Consider the following 27,728-nt stretch of genomic DNA (forward strand, 5'->3'; position numbering starts at 1 on the left):
TGGCATGAACGCCCCTTCTTGCATCTAGGTAGGAGCCTGAGATGTTCCTTTTCTCTCTTTGGAGACAGTATTGGCGAGGGGTCTTTGTCTGACAGGTCTTATAGGGAAAGTCAGATTCAAAAGGATGCCTTATTGGTCTGTCCAGCGCATGGATGTGCAACCTGCAGCTCCACATGTGTTTTGGACTCCAACTCCCATGATCTCTTACCATTGGTTATGCGTGCTTGAGTTGTTCAGCTTGCAGTCCAAAACATCTATAGTGACAAAGGCCCCACACCCTTGGTCCAGGGTAAAGGGCCAGGGCCATTCCTTGTCCTATATAGGCTACCATTTTTGACTTAGGTCTCATTGTCTGAATCAGTCAGAGATACATACACTGATTCCAGGCTGTCCACAGAGAATTGCTTTTGAAACAGAGGTGCCACCTCTCCAGATGTTACACTCACCCAGCAGAATACGGTGGACAGCAGAAATGGTAAAAGATCATACACATGTTTGGAACAGGTCACTTAATGCAGGGTGATGTCCTTCATGGTAACAATGGACAATCAGAACAAACCCCAAGGCTGACAGAAGAATGACTGGAAAATGGAAGCTATTGCAGAATTCAGAAGGGCAAAGGCCATTCTAATACTATCTCAATGTGTGCCAGATACGCCACCTAGATGCCACATCCCACCTTGCCTTGCAATAAGGATCATCACCCATTCATGGAGCTGTCGGAAACCTTTGTACCCAAAGTGGAGAGTTACAGGGAGACATAAGGTATTGAGGAACCTTCATCTCCCCTACCCAATAGGTGGGTCCTGCTTTGGAGCAGGAACTTTGGCCAGCAGTGCACAGCTTGGACTTTCTTCTAGAGTGACGTTAGGAGTCTTGAGTGAGTCCCATCTGAGCTAGAATGAGAGACTTTTCACAGACTGAATAGCTTCTTTACAGTTCTTTGCATTTTTGGGATATTTGGATATCTTATATGATCCATTTTGCAATACCTTGAGCTATGCGTGTACCATTTTAAAGGAAAATAAGACCTAGTTAAGATTTCACATGAAAAAGCATACCTGTTTTAATATCAACACCGTGTGAACTAAATCCCGGCTTACCATTCGCCTCTTTTCATTCAGCAGGTAGATGGCAAGGTCCTTAGCCGTGATACTGAAAGAAAAAACATCAAGAGCATTTGTGGCCAATTCCAGATTCCTGGGTCTTCACCAAATCTCCAATTAAAAATGCAACATCTCGATGCCATTTCTGTGAGGGTCCGCAGGTTCCTGAAGCTTACCATCGCAGTGTCAACTTTAGGCACCGCAGGGGTGTTGCTAGGTCTGGAAAAGATCTGGGGCTATGCTAATGTCGGGACTGTCGGGACCTTGGGGCTAGCTAGCCTTTTGGTTGCATCCAGTGAGCTTCTATCCGGGGCTACAACCAAAAGAATCGGGGCTATAGTCCCCTCAGTCCCCCAGCAACGCCTCTGGGGCACTGCATCCCTCGTCTGTGGATCTCTTTTTACAAGGAGTACTGAGTGGCGTTGCTTTTTGGTTATGGAATGCGACTGATGCACATGTAGAGAAGATTGGGAAAGCATTTGCATCCTCACATGAGGGAGGGCAATCTGCTCCCCTCCTTCCCCCGCACCCCCCGGTGTTAGCTCCCTGTTCCCTTGAATTGCGCCATTGCAACCAGCTTCCCTCCCTGTGTACATCCCCTTATAACTTGTAAGGCGCTCTCTTGCTTCCCGAAGCTTGGTCCTGGCTCAATTAATAAAATAATAATAATAATAATAATAATAATAATAATAATAATAATAATAATAATAATAATAATAATAATAATAATAGGTAATGAAGACTATCCCATAGACTTAAAGGGGCACATTCTCCACAGTGCTGCAGCCTTTCCAATTACACAGGTAGCAGAATCCAAAGTAATAAAGCCAGCAGGGAAAGAGCACCCCCGTTTAGTGCCCGCACTCTTTGGGGAGTGGCCTTGGTTGGAATCGGTGGGCATAGGTCTGAAGGGGAGATGGGGTGCTTTCCACAGTTCTCTCTTGCCAAGGTCCCACCATGGCACCGTTGTACCCCCCTGGGTAGGCTTTGAGCATATAAAGAGGCAATGGGAGGAAGACTGTGCTGCCATGAAGGACATTAGCCTCCAGACACTGGTTATTCATTTTTTAGAATCATTAAATCCCAGAGATGATCAAGTAATACACCTTTCATATTTAAAACTTTTTTTGTGGTAGTTGTCCTCTTTCATTTCGTGCAGAATATTTTTTACAGTACTTCATTAAAGGTCATGGAATACAGTACATAGGAATACAACACTCTTCACGGTATAGCACGCAATGTGGTAATATTGTGCGGCCAAGCCACCATAAATTTGCTGTGGCAATCTCCTCCTTGGAACGACCACATCACCTATGTATGCCAAACCCTCACTCATTGTGCTCACACGGTAATTTACATACACCCGCATCTCATGTGGATTGACCCCACCGCAGCATTGGCTGGACAACAACCAGTCACAAAGTGTGAATTGGCCGAGTCACATGTGGGTTCCAGCCACCTATTAAAGGCACAGTGTCACAATCTGGGAAGATAATTACTTACATTGGAACTTCGTTGTTGATTGGCCGCTCACCTGTGAGAAAAGAACAATTCTTCAATTACTTTCCTGGAAGAAAAACAGAAATTCTCTCAGCATCCAGACAGGCGTTGCCATGGAGGGATAACAGGATCCATCTACGTCATGCACGTGCATTTTCATATATGCTGTGCTTCGATTGAAATCTACAGTTCTTTTGGGTCCAAACATCAGCAGCAGAATATAGTTCACACAGTGAGCTCTGAAATCCAGTTGCAACATTCCTCCTCCAAAACCAGCCCATCGCCATTCACCAACACCGATTCTCCGCCAAAGATAAAACAAGCTTTTGGACTAACAGAAGTCTGAGAAATAAAACACATACACGAAATCATAATATTTGCTCAATACTATGGCTAACTACTCAAACACATGCCATCATAAGTGCCTGCAAACCCTCATGCCTAGACTCCATCCACTCACCTATGGACTAGCTGGACCAAAACTAGACTACAGCTGTGTGCCTCTTGAGGGATCAGAGAAGAAATGGAACCCACACCTGCAAACAGAATGCGTCCAATCCAAGAAGAGCCGACCTAGCCCGTGCTTGTAAGATGCTTTCAGTAGAACTGGCTTGAAATCCACCCGACCCTCATGTTTCTATACACCTCACCATCCCACACAAAGCCTTCTGTGCAGATGTACTGTTGCCGTAAAGACCAAATACAACTACCAGGGATTTGCAACCTGCAGCTCTCCAGATGTTTTGCATTACAAACCCCATGATCCCTTACCATTGAGTATGCTGCGAAGGGCGGCTGATAAAAGCTGTAGCACAAAACATCTGGAGACCCAAAGGTTGAAGACCTCTGAACTAGACCTTTCATGAAGTACAAATCTAAGCTCACATGTTTTACCGCCCAGATAATCCTCTCCAACAGGTGTCTGCAACCTTTGGCTCTAAGTAACTACACTACACAAGGCCATCTTATGCAAGTGTGGACTACTCCCTAATTAGTAATACCATACAATTAGTTATGTAGAGTTGTCACAAACAGTTCATAACAATTGTTAGCAATCCTATTGGTTCTTTGCTATTATATCTAATAATCTACATATGAACCCAACTACATGCTTTTGTGTTAATGTGAAGTAAACCTGTGTTTCATATGTTTATTGTTATTAGCTATTTGTTTATGGTTATTAATTATTTGTGACTTTGTGTATTATAGTTATATAGGCCCTATGTTGCCATCTTCTTCCATACTCCATTCTTGATAGGCCTTTTGGACCATCCAATGATGCCACCATTGTGGTAGAGGTTTGCAACCTTTGGCTCCCTAGATCTTTTGGACTACACCTCCCATCCACCCTACCCAGCATTATCAATGGTGAAGGAGCATGGGAGACATGGTCCAAAACATCTGGCGAGTCACAGGTTGCAGAACCACAGGCCATCTTCGAACATCCACGTTCAATCCAAATCACAGAAAATACAACAACCTACTTGACTCAAGAAATAGTTCCCAGAGGAATAATATTTTTCAGTGCCAGACCTAAGACACATGCATGAGACCATGAATAGCTCAAAATTCAACATATCCTACTAGCCACCTGAAAAAACATGTCAAGACTGACCAATAACCCTAATTCCCTAACTGGTAAACAAGGTCATTAAGTGGTCAATCAGAAACACCTAGGGAGGTGCTAGCTCAATTTAAACATACATAAAATAATGCAATTAGAGGAAATAATGGAGAACATCTGGCCTCATTACAAGTTTGGTGGTAATTTAGCAGCAAATCTGATGAATTACTGCATACCTTGATTACCATTACAGCCCCTTGGACCTGCGGATTTTTATTGCGATATTACAAGTGGTGGTACGGCAGTGTTAATCCCCATGTTCGCAGTCCATAGGACTCCATGGGGATTTCAACCAAAATTACTGCCACTAATTCCACCGGTGGTAATTCCACCAGCGGTACTTTCACCAATTTCTGGCAGTAAGGTGGATGATTTGTCTCCAACTTTTTGTAGGCGGTAAACCCCCCACCTTACCACCTAACTTACAGTACGGCTGTGCAGTAATGCTGTGGTAATAGGGCAGTGACAGAATTACAGCCTCATTTCCACTGTTTATACCTGCACCGCCATACTCGTAATGAGGTCCATTGTCGGGACACATGGGTAAAGTTAGTCTGAGCCATGAAGTATCTCAGGTTCCATGGGAATGCACACTTTTGGAACTTGAGGAAAGGCTAGCAGCAAAAGAACTGAAGCATTCACAATATGACCCAGCAGAGGAAACTAGTGACCTTCCTGGTTGGTGCTCAGCAGGTGTGAGATGATCAATCAAAATGCGAAGGAGTCTTTAGAAGACTGATGAGAGCTAAAGAAATGAGACACTGATTACATTCAGAAACTCACTTCGTTCGATTGCCGCCTGCAACTGCAACAGAAACAAATACAATAATCGTTATCATTTAGTTACCAATACTTAGTTATTAATAGAAGAATCATTCGTTTTAGGAATGGATCTCTTGGGATTTGACAGAGGACTGGGAAGCACCGTGTGTGTTTTGTTTGCTGTGTAGACTCTCTGTGAGTGCATGAGAAACTTTTGAACCATTAGTCCGAGAGCACTTGGAGGGTAGTGTTTGATGTTCAGCCTGTATAGATGGGCACTGGACAAGGCCTGTGCCTTGTTGTGTTAGAAGGGTATATCCATGGAAGGAAAGCCCCAAAGATCAATAGCTCCACATGCTAAAGACCATGGGTGGAGTGCTCATCATACATGCCAACATTATCCATTCCATTCAAGAGACGATATTCCAGTCCTTGGTTTTAACATTGCATTATGGGACTTGCAGTTCTAGAGTTTATGATGGGGAAAACCGGGACCACAAGACGCAGATTGCAAAGCTTAAACCGGGATTGCATTAGAGTCTCCCCAATGGAATGCATTATGTTGCCATGTATGCCGCACAGGATATCCTCACAAATGGAATGCTGCAAAAATGGACGGCCAAATTGATCATTACTGGAAAATAAGCAAAGCGTTCAATAGTTCCTGACAGTGAATTCTCATAATCTGAAATACGGTATATGGGCGGTTTAAAAAGGCCTCCTCTTATATGATTGACCACCTTCTGCCACCTGAGGCTATAGACTGGGAACTGTGGATCCATCAGTGACGATATATGCAGATTCACCAGCGCCCTAAGAGACCAGGCACATGGCAGTAGAGTGTGGTATACACTCCGTAACATAACATAGACTAGCAAAACATAACACAACAGATAAAAGACACACATTGCACACCAACTCACTCTTTGCTTTAGGTAGTTGGCCATCTTCCTCGCCTCTTCCAACTGCAATGTTAAAAAAGTGAGAACACAGATCAGAGTCTTCCTGGGCACTTACTGTCAAATTGACAAGCCTTTTCATCAAATCGACGAGCTTTCTTATCAAATTGACAAGCTTTCTTATCAAATCCACAAGCCTTATCGACAAGCCTTTTTATCAAATCGACAAGCTTTGTCATCAAATCAACAAGCTTTCTTATCAAATCCACAAGCCTTATCGACAAGCCTTCTTATCAAATCGACAAGCTTTGTTATCAAATCGACATGCTTTCTTATCAAATCCACAAGCCTTATCGACAAGCCTTTTTATCAAATCGACAAGCTTTGTCATCAAATCAACAAGCTTTCTTATCAAATCCACAAGCCTTATCGACAAGCCTTCTTATCAAATCGACAAGCTTTGTTATCAAATCGACAAGCTTTCTTATCAAATCCACAAGCCTTATCGACAGGCCTTCTTATCAAATCAACAAGCGTTCTTATGAAATCGACACGCTTTCTTATCAAACTGACAAGCTTTATCAGGTTGCTTACAGGTTCATATCTTTGTAAATCAAACAGAGGTCTCTGTCCTATTGTAAAATTGGAGATTCTGAGGTTAATGGCTTTTTCCCAGTGGTCAGTGTCTTTCAGAAAAATGAGCATGTGTTTCAATCCCTTGATTTCCCGATCAACCTCTGCCTCAACGCTACATTCTATAGACACTGTTCATTGATCACTGACCCGAGAGCTGGCAATTCATGAAGGCAAACCCTTGAGGTTGCATAACATGGAGTAGAGTGCACAGTCAACCAGCACAGGTCTGCACATGGAGAACATACATCTACCCACCAGCCGCTTTGCCAATCTCTATGTTTTAGATCTGGAATGGGTTCTGCATGTTTTTATCTCACAGTTTATCATGCAGATGTTTGTACTGCTGATGGATTACCTTTTTTTAAAATGCAAAATGTGAGAGAGTGACCCGCTACATGTCGCGCTTTCCCACCCCTCGACATACTCAACTCCACCCACCCCACCTTGCCTCCCTTTCCATATTGCCTTCCCAGAACCCGTCCCTTTTGTTTTTGCGTTTATTTATTTATTTGTTTACATTTATAACGCACACAACAGCCCTTGGTCATGGCAGCGTTAATACATTGGTTAAAGGAAAACAGCAGTGAAACATACTGCACTGGAAGAATATGTGGTAAAAAGGCTAGGAACTGCTGGGATGTAATAGGTTGAAGTGATTGACCCTTCCTTCAAGATACGGAGCTGAGGACCCTCACAGACACACCATTTAGAGACTCACTGCAAGAGTCCGGACTCATGACAAAAGCAAACAAATAGGATGATCAGCAAACTAGGTGCTCAAAGCTGGGATCACCTACTCAATGAAACAGAAAAATGTCAAGCACACTCACCCATTTCCGTAGTTTCCACACTTCAATCTGAAGCTTCAACTTCTGCACAGGGTAAAAAAAAGAGAACTCAATGACTCTGAGTATAAATTGGGCAATGGCCAATTGTATGAGGGAGGAGACTGGAACATTTGGCTCCCCATCTGCTTTGGACTACAAAGTCAATCTGCCTTAGCTAGCATAAACAATGTTAAAGGATCATGGGCGTAGTAGTCCAGAACATCTGGAGAGGCAAAGGTTGCAGACCCCTGTTATAAGTCGATATCTCTACTGTCCACAAGCGCAGACCATTTTTCAATGCTCACATTGCAACTCACTGAGAGCCATTAAGAGTTGTCATAACATTATTTAGGAACTTCTTGAGGGGCTGGGGAGTGGGGCATTTTAGAAACTTCACCAACAGTAAATAAATTCAGTTTTCAAAGTGGCATATCTATAAAGGAAGCTTCTAGGCAAAGAGTGTGCTGCCCCGCTTTGATGCTCGGTCAAGTTGTAACTAGTCGTAAAGTCTCCTGGATCAGCATATGTAACTTAACTTTATTGAAATATTTCAGTCATGTAAGGTCCAAAAAATATATTTTTAATTTGCTTTGTGTATCACCAAATATGTAAAGAGAACAATCATTCTGTTTGATCACTTAATACAAATTCAACTTTCCCTAAAAACTCCAATAAACAAAGATGTTTATTTAGTGCCAAACCATGCCCCCCCCTTGCTCCCCATCGATCACCTCTGCTTTCCTCCCGACAGGGGCCATGTAGGGCAATGTGGAAACATAATGGGGGTAGAATATCGGTTATGTAATTGGACTGTATAATACCGCTCTCCAGCCCTGTCAGCAGGCGACATTCAAGCGCCAACCCCCGTTTGCAGAAAGGGGTGTCGTGCAAGGGGGGAAAGGGTCAGGGCCATAGAGGGCGGTGCAGTAGGCTATCGTCTGTAAAAATCAAAAATCAAAAATCGATTGTCGCTGATGGCTTTTTTCTTTGGGCATTTTCCCACTGGCATTATCACATAGAACCAGAGGCGTAGCCAGGATTATCGAACTAGCGGGGCCTGAAGCTACCCACCGCTGTGACATTAACATCTGCAAATGCCCACGCAGCGCTGCTGAGTTGGCTTTTAAAGATTTCCTTTGGGGGGCGGGGTGGCGTTTTCCCACTCAGGCCCTACCTTGTCCAAGCCCCTGCACAGAACCCGAATTACTCCATCTTATATTACACTGTTGTCTTTCCCTCCACCGCCAACAACAACATCACTGAGTACATTTCCTGATGAATACATAAATACCACACCAACATGTTTTTGCCTCCTAAGAGGTCACTTTCTAAACCTCTCATTCTAGGGGCAAGATCTGTTTTCGGTTTGGACCCCATGAAATCCTTGCAGCCCTGACACCAAGCCCCCCAGATCACCCATAGAATAGTCAACTCTTCAGCACCGTAGATCACCCAGCCTCTTGTAGGACATAAGGGTCAGGGCCATCACTGTTAACCATTACATTCTTTGCAAGAATTATTCATGCCAACTCACTACATTGTTCTCTGCTGGAAATCCTTGCCTCTCCATAATCATTTGGCAAGACTCTCCAAGCCTCTTTTAGTTTATTTCTAATCAGCGGGGGATCTCTATTGGGAAAGATCTCCTCAGAGGGTCTTGACCCCGACAGACACTACCAACCACCTGTCTCAGAAACCAGCCTCACATATCAATTGCATGTGACGACAAACAGCGACAGCTTGATTGTTGACTTGCAAGACAACAATTGAGATTTCTCTGCTCGCCATCACCCTAAATTGATTCGCCAGCCCGGTTTCTGTTACAATATTAAAAAGCAATGTCTGTGATGTCATAAGAATGTGTGTTTCATTGGTATTAGAAATGAGAGCTGTAATGATTCTCCAGAGCACAAGGGATGACCTAAATAGGATTGTTAAAACATCTACACTGAGGCACCGACCTTTAGAGACAATGGCATGTGTGCGTATAAGGGCTCAAGTGTCAAATTCCAGCATAGACTAACAATAGCATTGATTTTGATATCTCTTTGACCCATGGACTCGTTCCAAGTAAGAGACATCCAAATGAGGTTGTTATTCCAATTCTACTTAGGCTCTGACCCAATGAGACCAAGGTTGACATGATACTGGGAAGAAATAGCCTGCCCTGCTCTCAAGCCAGATCCAACAGAATATACGGGTACCCAGACACCCATCCAGAGCCATGCAGGGGGAATGGATTTCGCTCCAGCCCATCCAGCCAAGCTTAGTCTGAAACCACAACACTTACCAAATGCAAGAGAGGCAATCCCTATTATCCAGTGGAGAAAGAACCATGAAATGTACTGGGGATCTTCAAACGCACCGCCCTAAACTGAGTACAACTGCCCTGTTTTCAACTGCAGACCCTTGTAAACTAACTAAAAGAATGGTATCAACGTGTCTTCAAATTGTTCTACCCACATACGACCTTAATCGGCTGCAGAGGGTAATTGTCTTTCAGAAATAACATTATTAAATGAAAATCGCCGGTCAATGCTTATCCAAAGGTCTACCAGCATTTGCGATGGCTACGGGGGCACCCGTTAGCATGCATTAGAGCCTGGGAGGTCTCCAACTCAATCAAGGAGCTCAGAAGGTGGGTGTAACCACACAATATTGCCCACTCTCTGAGTCCCCCCTGGAGCCCACCTGTAGAGAGCCATGCCCTGTACCACCTCAGCGCTCCCCCACAGCTACTGCCAACCTCTGTCTGCTCACCTCCCTACTACCGTCACTCCACAAATGGCCAACGTGGAAATGGAGAAAGAACTCCTTGGTTTTTTCTGGCAGTTATTTCCTTTTGTAGTTTTTTAAAACTTGAGAAACAGCCGGAGCACTGTTTCTCTATGTAAAAAAAAAAATCTGTTAGCTCCCCAGAAATCATTCAAGGATATTAGAAACTATACCACTTTCTTCGGGGGTCAGGTCATGGCAGCAGGCCTTTGTTAAGGCCCTCGTTTCACTCAGACCTGTAACATGGGCTCCGTGACATAATTAATATTGCTGAATGAATGTCTTGCCTCAAACATACTGCTGAAAGAATGAAATATTAAATAAGGTTGGTTTTGATATTACTGTAGTGAGTGCTTTGAGTCTTTATGTCGGGTAAGGTAGGGAGGTATGTTATAAAGTGCTTTGATGGGTGTCTGGGATGCGTGAGGTCAGAGAGAATGTTGTGAGGCGAGAGTGTTGATGTGTGAGTGAGGGAATTCTGGTGTGTGGGGGTATCAGCCCAGGCAGTTGGAAGAGGTAGCCTTGGTGGTGGGAGCAAGTTGGTTAAATGTAAAACTGTTCCCGGCGCTGCACAAACTATGTAAAACTGTGTAAATGAAGCCATGCGCGTACTGTGAAGCGAGGGTGAGCGCGCACTGTGCAGAGCGGGGGAGCGCGCATCTGAAGTCACCGGAGGGTTTCGGAGTGAAAGAAGAGAGGGAGAATGGTTTGCATCTGGTCATCGTAGAGAGAGAAAACGAATTGAGTAATCTCAGGATTGAAACATTACCTCCTGTGCATGCTGGTGGGGTGAACCCAAATAAAAAATGAAGATTAGTGCGATAAGATCCAACTCGTCCCAGCATTTTTAAAGCGAAAAGACATGAGGCTGAGATTCAAGCAAGACTAAATTTGAATTCAAAGGAGCAATAAAAGTTAACAGATGTAAAAAGTTATTTTAATCATAAGCTAGTTCGGGACAGTAAGACATTTAGGATAGAGAATATGTGTTCAATTTGCATTTGAGAGAAAAAGTGAGAAACCAGAAAAACAAGGAAGCATTTAAAATTCCGAACTCCCAGCTTTAAGCAGAGGTTAACAGGTAATAGACGGTCCTTGGGATGGGGTTAGGTTTTAGGGGAAGGCTAGGAAACCTTGAAAAAAATAACGTTGTTGTGTGTTTGAATCCTTTCTGGAGATCTCACGTGAGCTTACCAGACCAGAAGAAGATCTGTTTTTAATGTTGTATTTTATCCAATAGCCCTTTCACTTCCCGGGGGTTAGCGACTTAGCAGTTTCTAATAGGGTTGAGTAGGAAACATATCAGAGAGGGTCTGTGGGATTCAGCGGCTCCTGTGGACTTGGCAATCCTGACCTGACAGAAAAGTGTAGGATTCCAGCTATGAGCTCGAGGTGAATCCTCCACTTTCGCTCCAATAATCGTCAAATTGACTCTGATTGTGGTAAATCTGCCCAAATCCCCATGCAGTCCTACACAAATGGGGAATTGCACCGTCCTACCACAGCTCGCAATCCTGTAGTAAGTCAACAGGGCTGAGTGGCGGTAGCAGGAAATGATTTTGGTGGTAATTTACCTGCAAATCACAGGCAAACTCGTAATGAGGCTGAATGTTTGTAGGCGCTACTTCAATTGTAAATAGCTTCGCTTTCACGTTATTCCAATGTAGCTCACTAGATGGCGATATGTCCCAATGAATGATCAGCATCTGCCTTCTTACTACAATGCTCTGCGGGGAAATTGAGCAAATAGCTAATGGTTGCTTTTAGGGTCAGTTCAGTGCATGCACCAGGATATTTTAGGGACGGTTTATAAGGCCAGACATGATGAGCATTAGTCTGGGGAGGAATATGTTTTGACCGACATTGACACCAATAGAAACACCTACATCTCATTGTACCATAACGGGTCATCTGTGTTCCGTGAAGTGGCATTTACTTTTAAATCTTCTCCCAACCCCTTTCACTGGTGTCCCATTTCTACTCTCTTCAGGAACGGCTCACTACTTTGCAATCCCACCACTGGATGCTAACCCTGCAGAGACGCAGGACACCCCGAAACCCCTGTACTGGATACAGCTCCTAAAGCACAGCACCGACTAGAAACATCCATCAATTGCATTTGGACGAATGTGTTCCATTTCCAGTAGTTTAAAATGGTGCAAGACCTGCACAACACTGCCCCCTTGTGTTAGAATGGTATTCATGTATGTGTTGCAGAAAAATAGTTACAGTGGCTCATTTTCGAGTTCCCCATAAATTCGGCAACGGGTACATGCACTTCGGCCTGCACAGGAGCCCGCTCCCCAATTTTCATCATTTGCACAGAGGAGTGCAAAAGTGCAGGGCAAAGGGTGGCCTACACACAAACCCTGCCTGGCACACTCACATGCCAGGCAGCGTTTATTTTTAATTGTGAGTACATGGTAAGCAGTGTTCACAATTACAATGGCCCTCATTAGGACCCAGGCGGTAAGGGGTTTACGCCGGCGTAAACCATGGCGTACCTTACCGCCTGAGTACGAGTTCCCTTAGCGCCATGGTGATTTTAACGCCTGCTTTTAGCAGGCGTTAAAATCCATGGCGCTAAGGGACCTTGTTGTTAATTACGCCACCGTAATTTACGGTGGCGTAATTAACGCCTTCCCCACTCCCATTATGCCCTATGGGGCCAGGAATGGGAATGGGGAAGGGTAAATGGGGATTGGGGACTTACCGCCCCGCCAACCTCGGAATGGGGCGGTAAGTCCGCCAACCCCCATGGCGGAGTTGGCAGCTTAGCGCCATGGACCATGGTGCAAATTGCACCATGGTCCTACGCCAAGGTCGTAATGAGGGCCAATGAAATCCTTGAGGATGGCAGGCAGCGTTTACAACGTATCCTCTTGGGTTCCAGCTGCTTTTTGTTGGTGCATTAAGCAGGTGATGTCCAGTATTGGTGCCGGCATGAACATCCATGCCGGCGCAAATGTTGGACCATTTGTGAATCAAAGAGGAAGGAACTGGCAGTAACGCAAGATGCTTTCCCGCCACTCCTCTACACCATAAAAAGGAATGAAAATGTGGCATGGTGTGAACAGAATAAAATTATAAACTTACTCAAAGTTTTTTTTTACCCTTCGATTCATGTTACTCCACTATGGAAAACATACCCAGTGTACAAAAGGAATGTAAAATACAAAACAGAAATGTTGGTTAGAATTAAATGGGTAGTATTGATCAGGTTACCCTTTGTACATGCTGCCATCAGCTATTTTAATGTAATGCAACATGTATCTGAGGTTTGTCCGCCGCGGCCAGAGAATCAAAGATTAGATGGTGTGACTCCTCAGTTCAGGTGTTTGGAGTGAGTTGTTAAATTACCCTGAGTGGACGTCACCTGATTAATGATGCAATAAAACTAAATTCTCTTTATCCATGCATGCCACATTTTGTATTACTTTGCAAATCCCTGGAGTCAAGAAAGTGTGAAAAGCAAATTCCATCAGCTCAAAATACCAAAGTGAGTAAAAACAGCTGTCTGACATGGCAATGCTTCATGTCGGCCTCCCCTGTTCTGTCTTCCATGAAGGGTGGCCACCGGAAATGGAAGCCAACCTCAATATTGAGGCAAATGTGCGAGGAGGGAGTTGTTCAAATTCATTAGAATGAATCTGTCTTTTAAGGGAAACCAACATTTCAATGTTCTTTCAGCAGGAGCAGAATTAACATTTTCTGATCGTCATAACATCCCTCCAAATGTTTGCACAATTACCATTCCGCATAAAAAACGGAGCCAAATAACACATCACACGGAAGCAAATCCAGCAGACTAAATAAATAGGAAAGGAGTGTGTGCGTGTGTGTGTGTGTGTATGTGTTTGTTTGTGTGAGTGCACGCATGTGTGTGTCTGTGTTTGTGCGTGCGTTGATGCACGTGCGAGAGAAAAAGGGAGAGAGAGTTAGAGAGAAATTAAGGCCCCCATTACAAGTTGGCAGTAAATTGAAGTAAATCCACTGATTTAACCCTCAAATCAATTACCGATACTGCCGCTTGGTCTCTTGGCATTACCACAGGGTTACGAGTGGTGCTATGGTGGTGTAAATCCATATTTTAGAAGTTCATAGAACTCAATAACGATTTTTAGGGGCTTTACCGTGATCAGTAGTTCCACATGGCAAATGTATCAAGGTAAAAGGGAGGATTAACCTCCAATTTTTGTTTCAGCCCCACACACAGAATTTTGCGGTGCAGTGAAAGAAGCCCTAATTCTTTTACCACCAAAGAAAGAGCTTGTAACTGAAGTACTGCCACCCTTTTACCACAACTCGTAATGAGGTGTATTATGTTTTATTAGCAATGCCCTGCTTGCATAGCCCATAATTTACTATTTTTACTAATTTACTAACTAAGCTCTATCCTAAGAGAAACACTTAAGTGAACCCTTTAGTTAGTACCTATGGCGATCGATTTGATGTACACACTGGAATGAACCATTTTTAAATCAAGGGGGTAGACTTATTTTATCATGGGGATGAAGTTCACTTATACACAAGACAACTTCTGAATTCGACTCAGGACAAGCAGGGTGTCATCCTAACGGGATTAAACTGGGCATTAAAACTGGGCGTTAAACGTTTGGGCACATTCACACCACTCGGCCTGCGGGACATACCTTTAGTGTTAGATGCATCGAAATGTGATTGAGCTCTTCGATTAGTACTTCCTGTAAGAAAAGAAAGAGGACAAGTCATTAATGAGGCTCATTATGAGGCTGCCGGTATCCTGGCGGGAAATCCCACAGGAAACCAGCAAATGGTAAATCATTAGCAGAACTCTATCTGGTGGTATTACCGCTGGATTATGAGTGCCGGTAGGCGGCGTTAGTCCCTATTCCATGGAGTCCCACAGGGCTCCATGGGGGACTTGGGCGCTAATACCGGCACTTGTAACACTGACAATTTTTGCCAGTAGGGTGTTGGAATTATCTCAGCTCTCAGCATGAGGTAATTCCTCTACCCCACCGCCCAACTCATAGTTGGCTGGTGCAGAAACGTGCTGGTATATGTAATTATTGCCATATTAATTAGGCACCAGCCAATTTATGAGGCCCATTGATTTCTACCAGGCAATATTCTAGCATGCTTGGGTATCTTAATAGCCCAGAAATTCTGCAGGAGCATGAATGTTTGAACGCTGGGTATTTATTCCCTGGTACACATAATGTTTAGCAGACAAATGGTCATTACGATGTAGTTATTGACTGATCAATTTATATCTGATTTACATTGAGGCAAGTGTCTCTGCCTTAAAAGGAAATCCCACATTGGATAATGACTGAGCTGTGTGAACTCCACACCACCTCATGCAGTCCCAATTTCCATTTTAGGAATTTGATTCCCATATCTTTCCAAAACTTAAATGAGTGCGCTAGCTGGGACCGACATGAACGCATTTTAATAAAGTGGCAATGTAATTTAACAGGATCAGTTGCTGTAAAAGTGAACGATTGTGACATTATAGTGAGTGCGAAAAAGCCCTAGCTTTTCTGATTCTTAATAAAATAAAGGAATGCAGGTAATTCTTCTTCTGAAAGGAAGAAACAGATGCCCCTTCAAGATAGCTCAGCGGGTTGAGCGCTCGCTGCTGTGATCTGCAGGTAGCAGGATAGAATCCCGGAAAGGACAAGTCAGCCTTTCATCCTTCTGAGGTTGATAAATGAGTGCTAATTTTGGTTGGGTGATATTGTATATAAATATGTGCTCTGTAAAGCGCTTTGGGTTAAGGCACTATATAAATAACACATCATTATCAATAACCCATGCCACAATTATCATGCGCACATGTGCCATTGCTGAAACAGCTGACAGGCACCCCATCGCCCGGCTCCGTAAGTGGCAGAGAGGATATTAAAATATCACCTGTGCATCCATAACAGCTGGTGGGACACAATGTCCCTGCAGGCAGAGGTGCCATTTTAAGCATCTGCAACTAGGATCTAAATTCTGATAATTGTACGCCTGGTGGCACCTACATCTTCAAATATAAGGCATGCCTGGTTGTGGTATGGTGACTGCTAACAATTACACACTCACATCAATGTTATATCACACTGGTGTAAGTTCTGGGAGCAGGGCTTCACCATAAGAGGACAGTTGTGTATTGGTGTCCAGGCTTGCTGTCTCAACCACCCACCTTTGGAACAATAGCCAGGATGGTTCCCTTTGATTCTCCAGCAGAAAGAGACACACCTGTCCCCCTGAAGCCTCCTCGCAACACTGCTGAAGAGGCAGCACGAGTAACAAACAACCGACCTCACCCCAGGTTGCTGAGGACTAGAGCTCAGTTGAAGCTAGCAGGCATGAGAAAGGGGTTGAGTAGCCAGAGCGGGAAGGTAAGTTGGAGAAGGGTCTCACTGCCTTGCTTTCTGTTAGGATTCTCTTCACTTTCCTTCCCCTCCATTTCTCGCGAACAAGGTACTCTGGCTGCGATGTCACGAGGCAGGGGGCGCTTGTTACAACAACAGGGATTGAATTACGTACAGCAGGCTTGGCGTGGACCAATCCCCATCGGGAATTTCCCCTTAAATAAGGAGAGGGGTACCACTTATTGCTTGGTTCATTTCTGGACTAAGATGAACTAGAGGAATTCACCTGGCCCTCTGTTGGAGATGTCATCTATCCCAAGGCCCTCTGCCAGGGAGTTAAAGACCAAAGGCATTAAAGGCAGTGGAGAGCTCTGTCCCCTAAACTTCCCCAGGCAACAGTGTGGGTAACTGTTGTTGGATGAAGGCCTCCCTGTGGCTGCACTGAAAATGGGGCTCTGTCACTGGCGGGGAAGAAATCCCTGGAGGTGCAAGCCAGGTTCCCTGAAGTGGGAATGCAACATAAGGGCCCACTCTTCCCTCAAGCCCCTTGACTGGGACTACCAGGATCTAGGAAATCCAAGAGTAGTTGCAATCCTGTTATACCATCCAATAGAACTTTGGGCCACTTTGAGCCATGCTCGATGACCTTTGAACCGACGCAGAACCTGCAGTGCTGTTTTTGATGCACCAAAAACTTGAAGCTCCTTACCTGCTTCTTTGAGCCATCTTGAAGCCATCTCACACCAATAATAATGATGCCACCTTGACTCGAATACTGGCTCACCTTTGAGGAAGCATCTGACCCACCACATTTCAAGCAATGCATCAATTCGACAGAACCTCTACTCCATCTGACCACCAATTCTACCTGCTGGAAGCCATTGTGTGATTGTCTGACTCAACCCAGAGGAAACCTTGTTTCCACCTGACTCGATCACCAACTCAACCTTCTGGTACTCATCAACTCGCTTCATCTTGAGCACCGGCTAAATCCAAACTGAGCCCATCTAGATGTCTACTCAATGGGGACTTGCAACTGGATCAGTATGACTCGCCTACCTTGACACTGGCTCGATCACAGGAGAACACGTAGAAGATCAGCTTGATACAGCCAAGAGTAAGGTACTGTGAAATTGTCCTGTCCTCCTGGTCCACTTTTGGAACTAAATTGACTTTTAAGGCCCCCTTTTTGACTTTTTCCTTATAAGACACCTCACGGTCAAGACACTTTCTTGAACATTGACTTTGAGGAATCCGGCCATCCGCACAGTGGGTGTGCGCTCAGCTGGGATTTTTTTAAACATTTTAAATGTAATTGAATGATGGTAGATGAAACTCGGGAAAATGTGTGGGGCTAATCAGCACACATTTTCCTATGCTCACCGCATACGCATAGACCCATGTATTCTGATTGGACACAGCCTACAAGTGCAGTCCCCCCTGTCATATTTAGTTGGGATCTGACAGGTGGAGTACACAATGCATCTTCAGAAAGGGGGATGGGGCAAACCTTCCCCCGGCCTTGCCCAGCCTAATTAACTAACAAAGGATCAATGGATCTGCCATGTCCTTTTGTTGAACACTGTAGCCGGTGGCAGCATGCACAAACTACTCAGATTAATTCAAACAGGCCCACATGGGGTCTGGCTGCAGAGGCTAACAAAGGAGACAGGCTACACCAACACCCTTTCATATGCACTGTGTCAACCTAATGCCAGCTGATTGACAGTGAAATCCCATGCCTGGGTTTGCGTGTTTACAGTCGTCATCCCCAAAGGGGGGCCCCATTCAGAAGGTGCAAGTATGTGGTTCGGTGGAGCCAGAAAGTCTGGTCTCGGTGCAGCTTCAAGAGACACCTGCCGCTTAAATCAGGAACCACAGAGAGCTCCATTAACCAGAGGGACCCTTTCATCCACAACAGACAGGAAGATGGGTGGAACTTAGTATGACATGTTTTCACCCCTTTACCTTTTCTGATTATGACCTCATGCATACAGGAGATTGTTGGTGGGACCCATGATTGGTTCATTAAGTAGGTTTAGCCTGTGGCCCATTTTGTTTGAACCAAATCAAGCACAAGACAGCTGCCTGCAACACTCTGCTTAGCTTTGGGCCATCCACATTAAATGATGACACAAGCACAGTGAAGACGCTAGTAGGAGTGCATTGACAAGCATCTATCGGCATCTGCCTTGAAGGACATTTTCGAGCCAGTCGAGTCCCTCGAGCTGCAACTGACTACACCTCTGACTGTTGTTACGCCGCAGACACTAAAGCCGTGTGAGACGCTTCGACCAGTGTTTCAGAAACGTCAACCAGCACTGAGACAACGATTCCTGACCCTGAGATGATGTGTAGGGAAGCCTTCAGCTGCACGTCCAGCCTCCCTCCCCAAACTGCCTGCCGCCTGATACCCGCAGCTGCCCCCATCTTGAACTCTGTTGATAAGCTGCAAAGGGCCCGAAAACTGACTCGACCCTGTCGCGCACCAGGAACTCCTGCAGCACAAGGTACATTGCGGTTCTGTCACCCTGTCTCCGAAGGCCCAGAGTGACATTTTACAACCCATTGTTCCCTTTGTGTTGAAACCAAGTATCCTTGAATTATTGTGATTCATTACTATACCAACTACCTTCCTGTCAGTATCCAGAGTGCATCCCTTTTCTTTCTTTCAAACTGTCTGTCCTTTACAGGGTGGGTTGTATTTTATAGTGTGCTAGGATTGCCTGTTATGATAATAATAAAGTAGATATTTGTATAGAACCTTGACTGGACAGTTCCTTTTATCATTGGGTGATGAATATATTTTCGCTGTGTTGCAACTAAGCAATGATCCACAACCTTTCGGAGATAAGCCTGCCGTTCCGTCCACGTTAGCAAAATTGGACAAGGATGTTTAGAATTTTCTTGTGTTTCCAATCTGTTCAGATCCCGTCTGGTGTACTAGAGGTGTGGGGCTGATTTAAAGTTTATACATCGATATTCATCCCTGGACCACTGGTGCCTCGGAAGTTGATTTTTCACATTGACACTTGTGACAATTGGCTGCCTGAGCACCCCAGCTCATATACCCAGAATGCTATTATACACCAGGTTGCAATTGCAGGGGTGGGTTTTTAATGAGTTAATTACAATTCTTATTGTTCAGGTAAAAAGCTTAATTTTTTATTGGACTTTTTTATTTTGGGGGCTTTGTGCTATTGTTGTTTTGCTTATCAGCTCAAACCCCTCCTTACCATAAGAGGCTTAGAAGACATACATGACAGACTGTGTCTGCTGCACCCATATGAATGGGATCACTACTGGTTTAGTAGTACTGTGGGGATTAGCAGGTGATGTTCCTGATCTGCTGCACCTGTCTACACTCTGTGCCAGAAGACACTCTAAATTGCAAAAGTTCTTTCTCCTTTTATAAACATTGGGCAGGAAACTCCACAAAATCACCGTCTGTAAAATATAGTCAGTTTTGATCAAAAACAAGGGCAGAATTGTTCCAGAATATACTTTTTGGCCATATTTACAAAAGTTGCTACTTAGTAGAACTCTCCAATTCTTCCTTCATAGGGCTGGCACATTCCCTGGGGCTGCTGTTGACTGTGCCTACAATGGTCCTTGGACTGTTAATAGACACTAGGTGGCCTATACAAGTAAAGCACAACCATGGAGTGTGATAACTCAGAATGTAATAATGAATTAACTATAATTGTGAGTATCGGGAGTTGGCACCGCTTGTTGAGTTGTGCTCGGATTTAAATATCTTAAAGACAACTTCATCCAACCTATAATATATGCGAGTGGGGTGCAGGCCCACTGAGTCGTGCCTCTGTGCCGGGAACGCTAAACGATTAGAGAAATAAAGAGACCTATGCTTAGAAGCCTTCGGTGTGGGCTGCACACCCTAATTTCCACTCTATGGTTGCGTGAAGTAATTCAACGATCCAGGTTAAATTGGGAATCCTTCATGAAATTTCATGCATAGGAAAATTCTTGATCCCTTTTAATTTACACGTTTTTTGTAATATTTTATTTGTTGGAGATTGAGTGCAGATGCAGAACATGCCAATGCGTTTCGTACTAAAGATCATCCTTTATCAGGGCCTACAATGCTCCTCTGATCAGTAGACGGTCAGTCAATATTTGCAATCACAGTTAGATCAAAGCTCACAGTGTCGAAACAAGAGTATAAGCCGTATTAATGGCACCACACCCAATATAAATCAGGTCACAGGAAACCATAATGTAATCCCACACTCACCACACGCAATTGCAATCACAATGCCAGAGGTTCGTGTATAAATTACAACATATATCCGTACAAATAATGAAACACCAAAAAATACAATTATTTTTGAAGAACGTAGCGGTTATCAAAACCAATGGGTACACATAGTGAAAACACATCTTCAAACATTTCACGTGAAGAAAGCAATGATATGCATTCATTGTAATTGCAACCATAAGTGACGTTGGGCCTCATTACAAGTATGGCGGTAAGGCAACAACGGCACCGGTATAGCTACAGGCACCGTTGCTACCGTACCGCCATACTACGAGTTGTGCTCACGGTCTCGCTCTGCCCGCCATGTCCGACCTAGTGGGCAGTGTGGCACCGGCGAGCACAACTCGTGGATGCACCGGCACCGTTATGAACGGTGCCAGTACATCCGAGCTCCCCATTCCCGTTCAGCCCTATGGGGCCGAATGGGGATGGGGAGTCTCTTATGGCCGTCACCCGCAAATGGGCAATTACCGGGTCCGGCGACCTCGGCATGACTCGGTAATTGCCGATTCGCGGGTGCCGGTAAAATCACGGGTCTGGCGGCAGGAAGATCATGAGTGATTCAATTCTTAAATCTCTCTTAGTGTGCATTCCTCCCTATATCTGTTATTGTAACCCTAATCGTCATCAAAAACTACCAACTAACAGTCTATATCAACCGTAGTCAGACACGTTATATACTGATCCGTTCCTTACCCGTGTGTTTGATAGCGACGTCACGACGTCTAATGCTCCTGATGCAAATGTAAAGTGTTGAGGTACAGCTTTATATTGAATGAACTTCCCACTGATCAGCAGTTTATGTACTTAATCCGCAGCAATATCGCTGCACCGGCTGGGCTGGACATTGTGTTAATATAGTGTTGGTACAGGTTTGATGTTTGCGTAGTGTTGATGAGCGATTGTAGGTTAGTGTGCTGCTGTGGCAGATTTTGGGATGGTAAGCCTACCTGGAAGTCTTGCACCCCATCTTGGCTCTTCACCTCCGCATTCACTGGCCCCTCCATGAAGCCATGCACCTCCTCATCTCTGAACCGCGAGTCCAAATGCTCTCCGGCATTTGATATGAAGATCTGATCTCTGGGAAAGTTAAACAACAACGCAATGATTATTTATCCATGAACACTTAACACTCCCTGAGAACAGTTGCACGTGCGTTCTTCTGCGTGTCTAATAGTCAGGTCCCAGAGGGACCTTTTACCCAAACCCCCAGCGTGAATCCTTAAGGTGGCAAATTGCTTCACCCAAAGGGGTCACCGTTTGGTGGAGGTCTCTAGAGCTACTGTTACTGAATAGGCATTTGGGAGTTAGGTTGGGTGGTGAGTGTGTGCAATTTTCACAGGTTTGCAACCATCCTTAACTGACTTATCCCTGCAGGTGTGCCCTATTTAGGCTGGATGGGGTGTCTGGAATGCTTGCACTACATTTCATTTCCATCTCGACCTGCGTGAAGGTCCTCATCTGCATTCTCTCATTTGAAGGCCTAAACTCCAGGCCTTTGGAAAGAAAAAGACTGAATCCAAATGTTTACCTTTGAAGGGCATGTTCCAGTTTGTCTGATGAGGGGTCAGGCCTTTTGTCAGGGCTGCACCCCCTCTTTATTATAAACATGTGGAGGTCCCTCGGTGAACTGAAAGGGGAGTTTGAGCTGCCCTTGGTTCAGTAGGCCTCTAGTACACGTCTGTGACAGCCAAATATCTTGGCTTTCATTTGTCACGGGGCCTAGTAAGATCGTTTTCTTTTCCCCCTTGTTCCCTTCCCCTGCCTCGTCGCGCCTTGAAACACTTGTTTGTAGGCGCGATATAAATAAAATATCATATCCAAAGGTGCACTGCAGATGTTCTGCATCTGAGCCAGCACTCCAGTGTGTCACTACAAGGAAAGACAATTCATTCAAAAGATTACATGTGGGAGCACAGCCATCATATGGGATTTCAGGGTCCTTAGGCAGAGGCTTGATTGGGCCACGTTGGAACGAACTAAATTAAGAGCTTTCACGTGTCTTGACACGCATTAAATAAGGGTACTCCCTTACAGTCCTTTCATCCTTACAGGAATCAGAATAAGAAACACGTGGCATTTCAAGGGCAGCATAAGCAGTTCATGTTCAGGGTACTTGTGTTCCAGCATAGGTACAGAGCACTTTTTAACAAGTCTACTGCGATAAATGTGTGCACACCAAATACGTTTGACAATGCTTCAATAACAGTAAATAAATACTTATATGGGTGCAGGGGAGTAATTTCAGCCCTAACTTGGAGCCGTGACAGAAATAGCAATAAATAGTGGCCAAACTCCCGCCCCCTGCACACTTAAATGCTGATGAGACAGCCAAAGACTTCTTACAAAAATTATACATTTCATATGCACACAATTCAAAATCAAACAACACGTTTTTACATTCTATAACAATCGTCTTCTTTTTGTTCTTTCACATGTTCAAATACAAGCCCTTTATGCTCTACTTGTTTCGGGGTAATGAACCCCTTCTTCAGGAGTGGACTTCTGCAGACACAAAAAACATATAGGAGGTCCAGTTTCGGAAATTGTCTGATTTTACACTTGTGTACAGTATATAGAGTCCACCTCCATTTTGCCTAATAACCATGCCACTGGGTTTATAGACTACATATTGATGTATACTTAGTCCACCTATTTTCATTCTCTAGGAATTCATCACTTCTAGTTTACAGACTTGTACACTGTGGTCATTCATTAATATCCTGGTGCATATATGTAACCGTGCCACCCCTAAACATTGGTGACACCAGTGGAATGGTTGCAAATAAAAACCCAACTCTTGATCACCCCCGAAAAGACCACCTTTCTCAATGCATATATCTTGCTGCTTCAAATACAATTATTGTAGCAGTAGTCCTTGACAGGGAAAATTAACTACAAAAGGAAACACGTGGTTGTAATACAGCTGTTATATTCAGGTCCCATTCTCATGCAGGAAACTCACTGATACACTGGAGAGACTTACCTACTTTCTAAGGGTAGAGTTCCCCATAAGTTCCCATCCTAGGGGTATGTTCTGTTCTTCCACATTTATCAGTGTACCCAACTTCTTTGAGACTGCTATGGAAACCCAGTTGTATCTTTCTACGAAAAAATAAAGGGTTCTTTCAACTCTAATGGTTGTTAAGACCGCTGGTATGCCGCCATTTAGTGAGCTCCACACCACACATTGGGCCTCATTACGACCCTGGCGGTAAGGGGTTTACGCCAGCGTTAGCTGCGCCGACCCCTTACCGCCAATTACGAGGTCCCTTAGCGCCATGGCGCTTTTAACACCTGCTTTTAGCAGGTGTTAAAAACCATGGCGCTAAGTGACCATGGAGTTAATTACGCCACCGTAATTTACGGTGGCGTAATTAACGCCTTCCCCACTCCCATTATGCCCCATGGGGCAAAAATGGGAATGGGGAAGGGTAAATGGGGATTGGGGACTTACCGCCCCCGCCAACCTCGGAATGGGGCGGTAAGTCCGCCAACCACCATGGCGTAAACGTAGTTTACGCCATGGTGGTAAAGTCACGGCCCAGGCGGTAACTTACCGCCTGGGTCGTAATGAGGCCCATTATCATGCTACACAACAGTGTACATACGGTCTAACTTCGGGAGCCTTACCTCGGCTCTTCAAGCTTCGACACATGTGTATTGCCAGTTTTTCCAATATGGTCATGTTCCCCTGCGACTCATATTCCTTTTCAATCTATTCCCCGGATGAAAAACATGGAAAACACTGTATCTCATTCCTGATGACCCTTCACGTCGTGGGCACGTGTGTCTCTTAGCGTTCGCTGTAGCCCAATGTGTGGACTCTAACTCTTCTGCGCCTGACATACCACCATATTGGTATGAGTTAAGCAACCACAGTTGAGACCCACTCTGTGCTTATTCTTGTTGTTAATTAGATGAAGTGATCGACTTTTCGCATATTAAAATTCTAAATAATGGAGATATGAAAGATGAAAATTTAAAGAGGAGTATTAATGTTTGTGGGTCATATTCTGGATATTGGAATACACCCAGTGTGCATCACGTTGTATTCCCCACATCCAATATTAAGTTACAGTCCCTCGTATATTTTTTGGTGGTCAACATTACATAGGATAAAGTTTCATGGCACTTCAAACTGTGTTGTAATATTTCCATTCTTAATACAGGCTGGTTTGCAAGGCTATCCCAGGACATATATATATATATATATATATATATATATATATATATATATATATACTCAGTGAAAAAACTTTGTTAAAGGGACATTATAGTTCAAAGTAAAACCGAAAAACCCCTGAAATTCGCCAGTTATGGTAAGCTAAGCAACCATAACTCGCGCCACCACCGTGCACTGCTAAGACTAACACCCAGGACATCAAAGATGACATCACAAATGTCATTTATGACATCACTGATTACATCACATGTGCATTTACCTTTCATGAAAAGTCTGTACAAGATATTCTTATTGTAATGTTAATAAAAAAGTGTCAAGGATCATTGGAATAAATATCAAGTGCTAATTAGTGCATTAAGCAATGCATTGATAGCATTCTATTATGAAGTTCCATCTGTCAGGTTTCCTTCTCTTATTCAAGTTTCCTTTTTATTATTATCCTTTTCAGATTAGCTTTGTGTGGGTGGGAAGTTTTCCATTATAGTTGGTTAGGCCTTAACTTGTTGATTCAGAATCCTGGTTCTGACCCAAGACAAGATGGAGCCTCACAGTGACAGCTCTGATTGGCTAGAAGACAATGCTGAACAACAATGAACATTCTAAACTGTCACTCTGTGCCTTTCATCATCAAAACCCCATCTGAGAGGACGTGTTCAGTGGCTGCTCCTGCTTTAGTATTAGGCCTGGTGGATTTTATCCTTCAGATCTCAGCAGTTGAGCGGCTACTTTCTTGGGGGTTCAGGAGAAGTCTTCAGCTGGCAGGAATTCGTTTTGAAGATAGGAAAAGCAGGAAATCTTTGTGAATTCGCTCAGGAGATAAGTGACTTTATTTTTACTGTAAATCTGTTCATCTTAATAACAGTCTCCTTGAAAATTCGTTAAAAGTAGTGTTTCTACTAAAACTATTGAACTATCGGAGTGCGCTTGTGTTTCCAGTGCGGTGTTCCTTAGCGCGAGATTTTGACTGTCGCGTGCGTATTCAAGTGAGCGCGTGCTTTCTAGCGTGTGTATTCCGAGCGCGAGTAGAGGTTGGTCTCGTGCCATTTTAAACGCGCGTGTGTTTTATTGCGCGGGTGATCCTTTGCGCGAAAAGCTATACGCTGCGTGAGAACTACAAAGCGCGTGTGAAATACAAAGCGCGTGTGAAATACAAAGCGCGTGTGAAATACAAAGCGCGTGTGATTTTTAGCGCGAGTGTACAAAGCGCGTGTGAAATACAAAGCGCGTGTGAAATACAGAGCGCGTGTGATTTGTAGCGCGGGTGTACAAAGCGCGTGTGAAATACAAAGCGCGTGTGATTTTTAGCGCGGGGGTACAAAGCGCGAGAATCTGTTCGTCGCGTGCCATGTGAGTGCGCGTGTGTTTTTTCCATCGCGAGTGATTTTGCGCGTGAGAATCACTTCGTTGCGTTTGAACTCAATAGCGCGGGTGTTCTTATTTCGCGTGTCTCGCAGGAGAACATTATTGCGCGTGTGGACTATTGCGCGTGTGAATTATTGCGCGTGTGGATTTTTTGCGCGTGTGGATTATTTTGATCGCGCGTCTTCATCCGTTTGCGCGTGTTCTTCAACCAGGAAGATTTCTATGTGAAGTTCATCGATAATTTTAATGGAAATAACCTGCGTGTGCAGTTATCACGTGTTTCCTCTTTCTTCAAGGATTCAAAGACTCAAGATAATTATAAATAGTTTGAAAAGTTTTGAAAAGACAAGAAAGAACATTTTAAAGACAATCTAATTGAACTACCAGTGCATGTTGGAAAAAAGACAAACAAAGAACTAAGACTTCCAGTTTTGCCTAATGTAAGAAGTTGCTGGGAATTTCAAGTATCGCAAGTAAGAGAGATTTTCAGCTTCTTATCCGCTTCTCTAAGAAATTTCAAGAGAAGAACCAGGTAGGATTCTCAATTATTAGTTAAGGATTAATGACTTCCCATTCATAAGGTTAAGTAAGTGAATTAAGGAAGTGTATATGTTATTCTTTATCCTCTGGAGGTTCAGCACTGATTAGCCTTGACGCAGTCTGCCTGGTGTTGTTTTGTTGTCCCATTCCCCCTTTCCCTTTGGGGTGTAGTTTACAGAGCTGTATTGAAAACTAGTTCTGGGAAATACATCTCAGGGGGATTGTCGGGGGTTCAGCAGCTTCCGAGGATACAGTTCCTCTCAGCCTGACACCATCCAGTATACTAACGTACTCATTTAGAAACATAGGCATTGTGTGCAGCACGCATGATGGAGGTGCAATATTCATAATCTTGCCATGTAGAATAGTGAAATGATAACTGCTTTCTTATTAGAGTTTTGCGTACTGTGAAACATGTGATAAGTAGGTAATAAAACCCACTTACTACATACTTGCATTATTATAGACAAAACACAAAGAGAAAAGAACACATACAAATATGGGTATATACAGGGAAAGTGAAGTAAGTAAAAAAAGCAGAAGTAGTAGCGGAAACAATTCATAACCTAACTGATTATCTTCATGCAGAGAAATGATTACTCTGTTTCAAAGCTGTTATTTACCCTATGTATATGTATCACATGATGTGACAGGACCCTAAGGAAAGTACTGTGATTACAATGTATACAAATATGAGCATATAAAGGGAAAGTACAGTAATAAAAAAACAACAGAACTATCAGAAAGTGCTGATAACACTACTGATTATCTGCATGCACAGAAAGGATTGCTGTCTTTGAAGCTTGTGTCTTCCCCTATGTATATATTTCAGATGATATGACTGGACCCTAAGGGAATTACTGTAAGAACATACTTGAAGGATAAGTC

General features: G+C 44.0%; 1 protein-coding gene across 1 annotated transcript in view; it reads right to left on the reverse strand.

Annotated features, from left to right (window-relative positions):
• LOC138520104 (uncharacterized) overlaps window positions 1-27,728 on the reverse strand; it is a 251,860-nt gene that overhangs the window by 115,007 nt on the left and 109,125 nt on the right. Inside the window, exons 4-10 of the mRNA XM_069632614.1 lie at window positions 21,703-21,832; window positions 14,782-14,832; window positions 7,358-7,399; window positions 5,916-5,957; window positions 5,014-5,035; window positions 2,610-2,640; window positions 1,104-1,155 (exon numbers count right to left, since the gene is read on the reverse strand). Of these exons, the coding sequence (XP_069488715.1) occupies window positions 1,104-1,155; window positions 2,610-2,640; window positions 5,014-5,035; window positions 5,916-5,957; window positions 7,358-7,399; window positions 14,782-14,832; window positions 21,703-21,832 (370 nt within the window). The remainder of the gene's footprint in view (window positions 1-1,103; window positions 1,156-2,609; window positions 2,641-5,013; window positions 5,036-5,915; window positions 5,958-7,357; window positions 7,400-14,781; window positions 14,833-21,702; window positions 21,833-27,728) is intronic.

Source organism: Ambystoma mexicanum, chromosome 13 (genome assembly GCF_040938575.1).
Source record: "Ambystoma mexicanum isolate Mex_15411 chromosome 13, UKY_AmexF1_1, whole genome shotgun sequence".
Lineage (NCBI taxonomy): Eukaryota > Metazoa > Chordata > Amphibia > Caudata > Ambystomatidae > Ambystoma > Ambystoma mexicanum.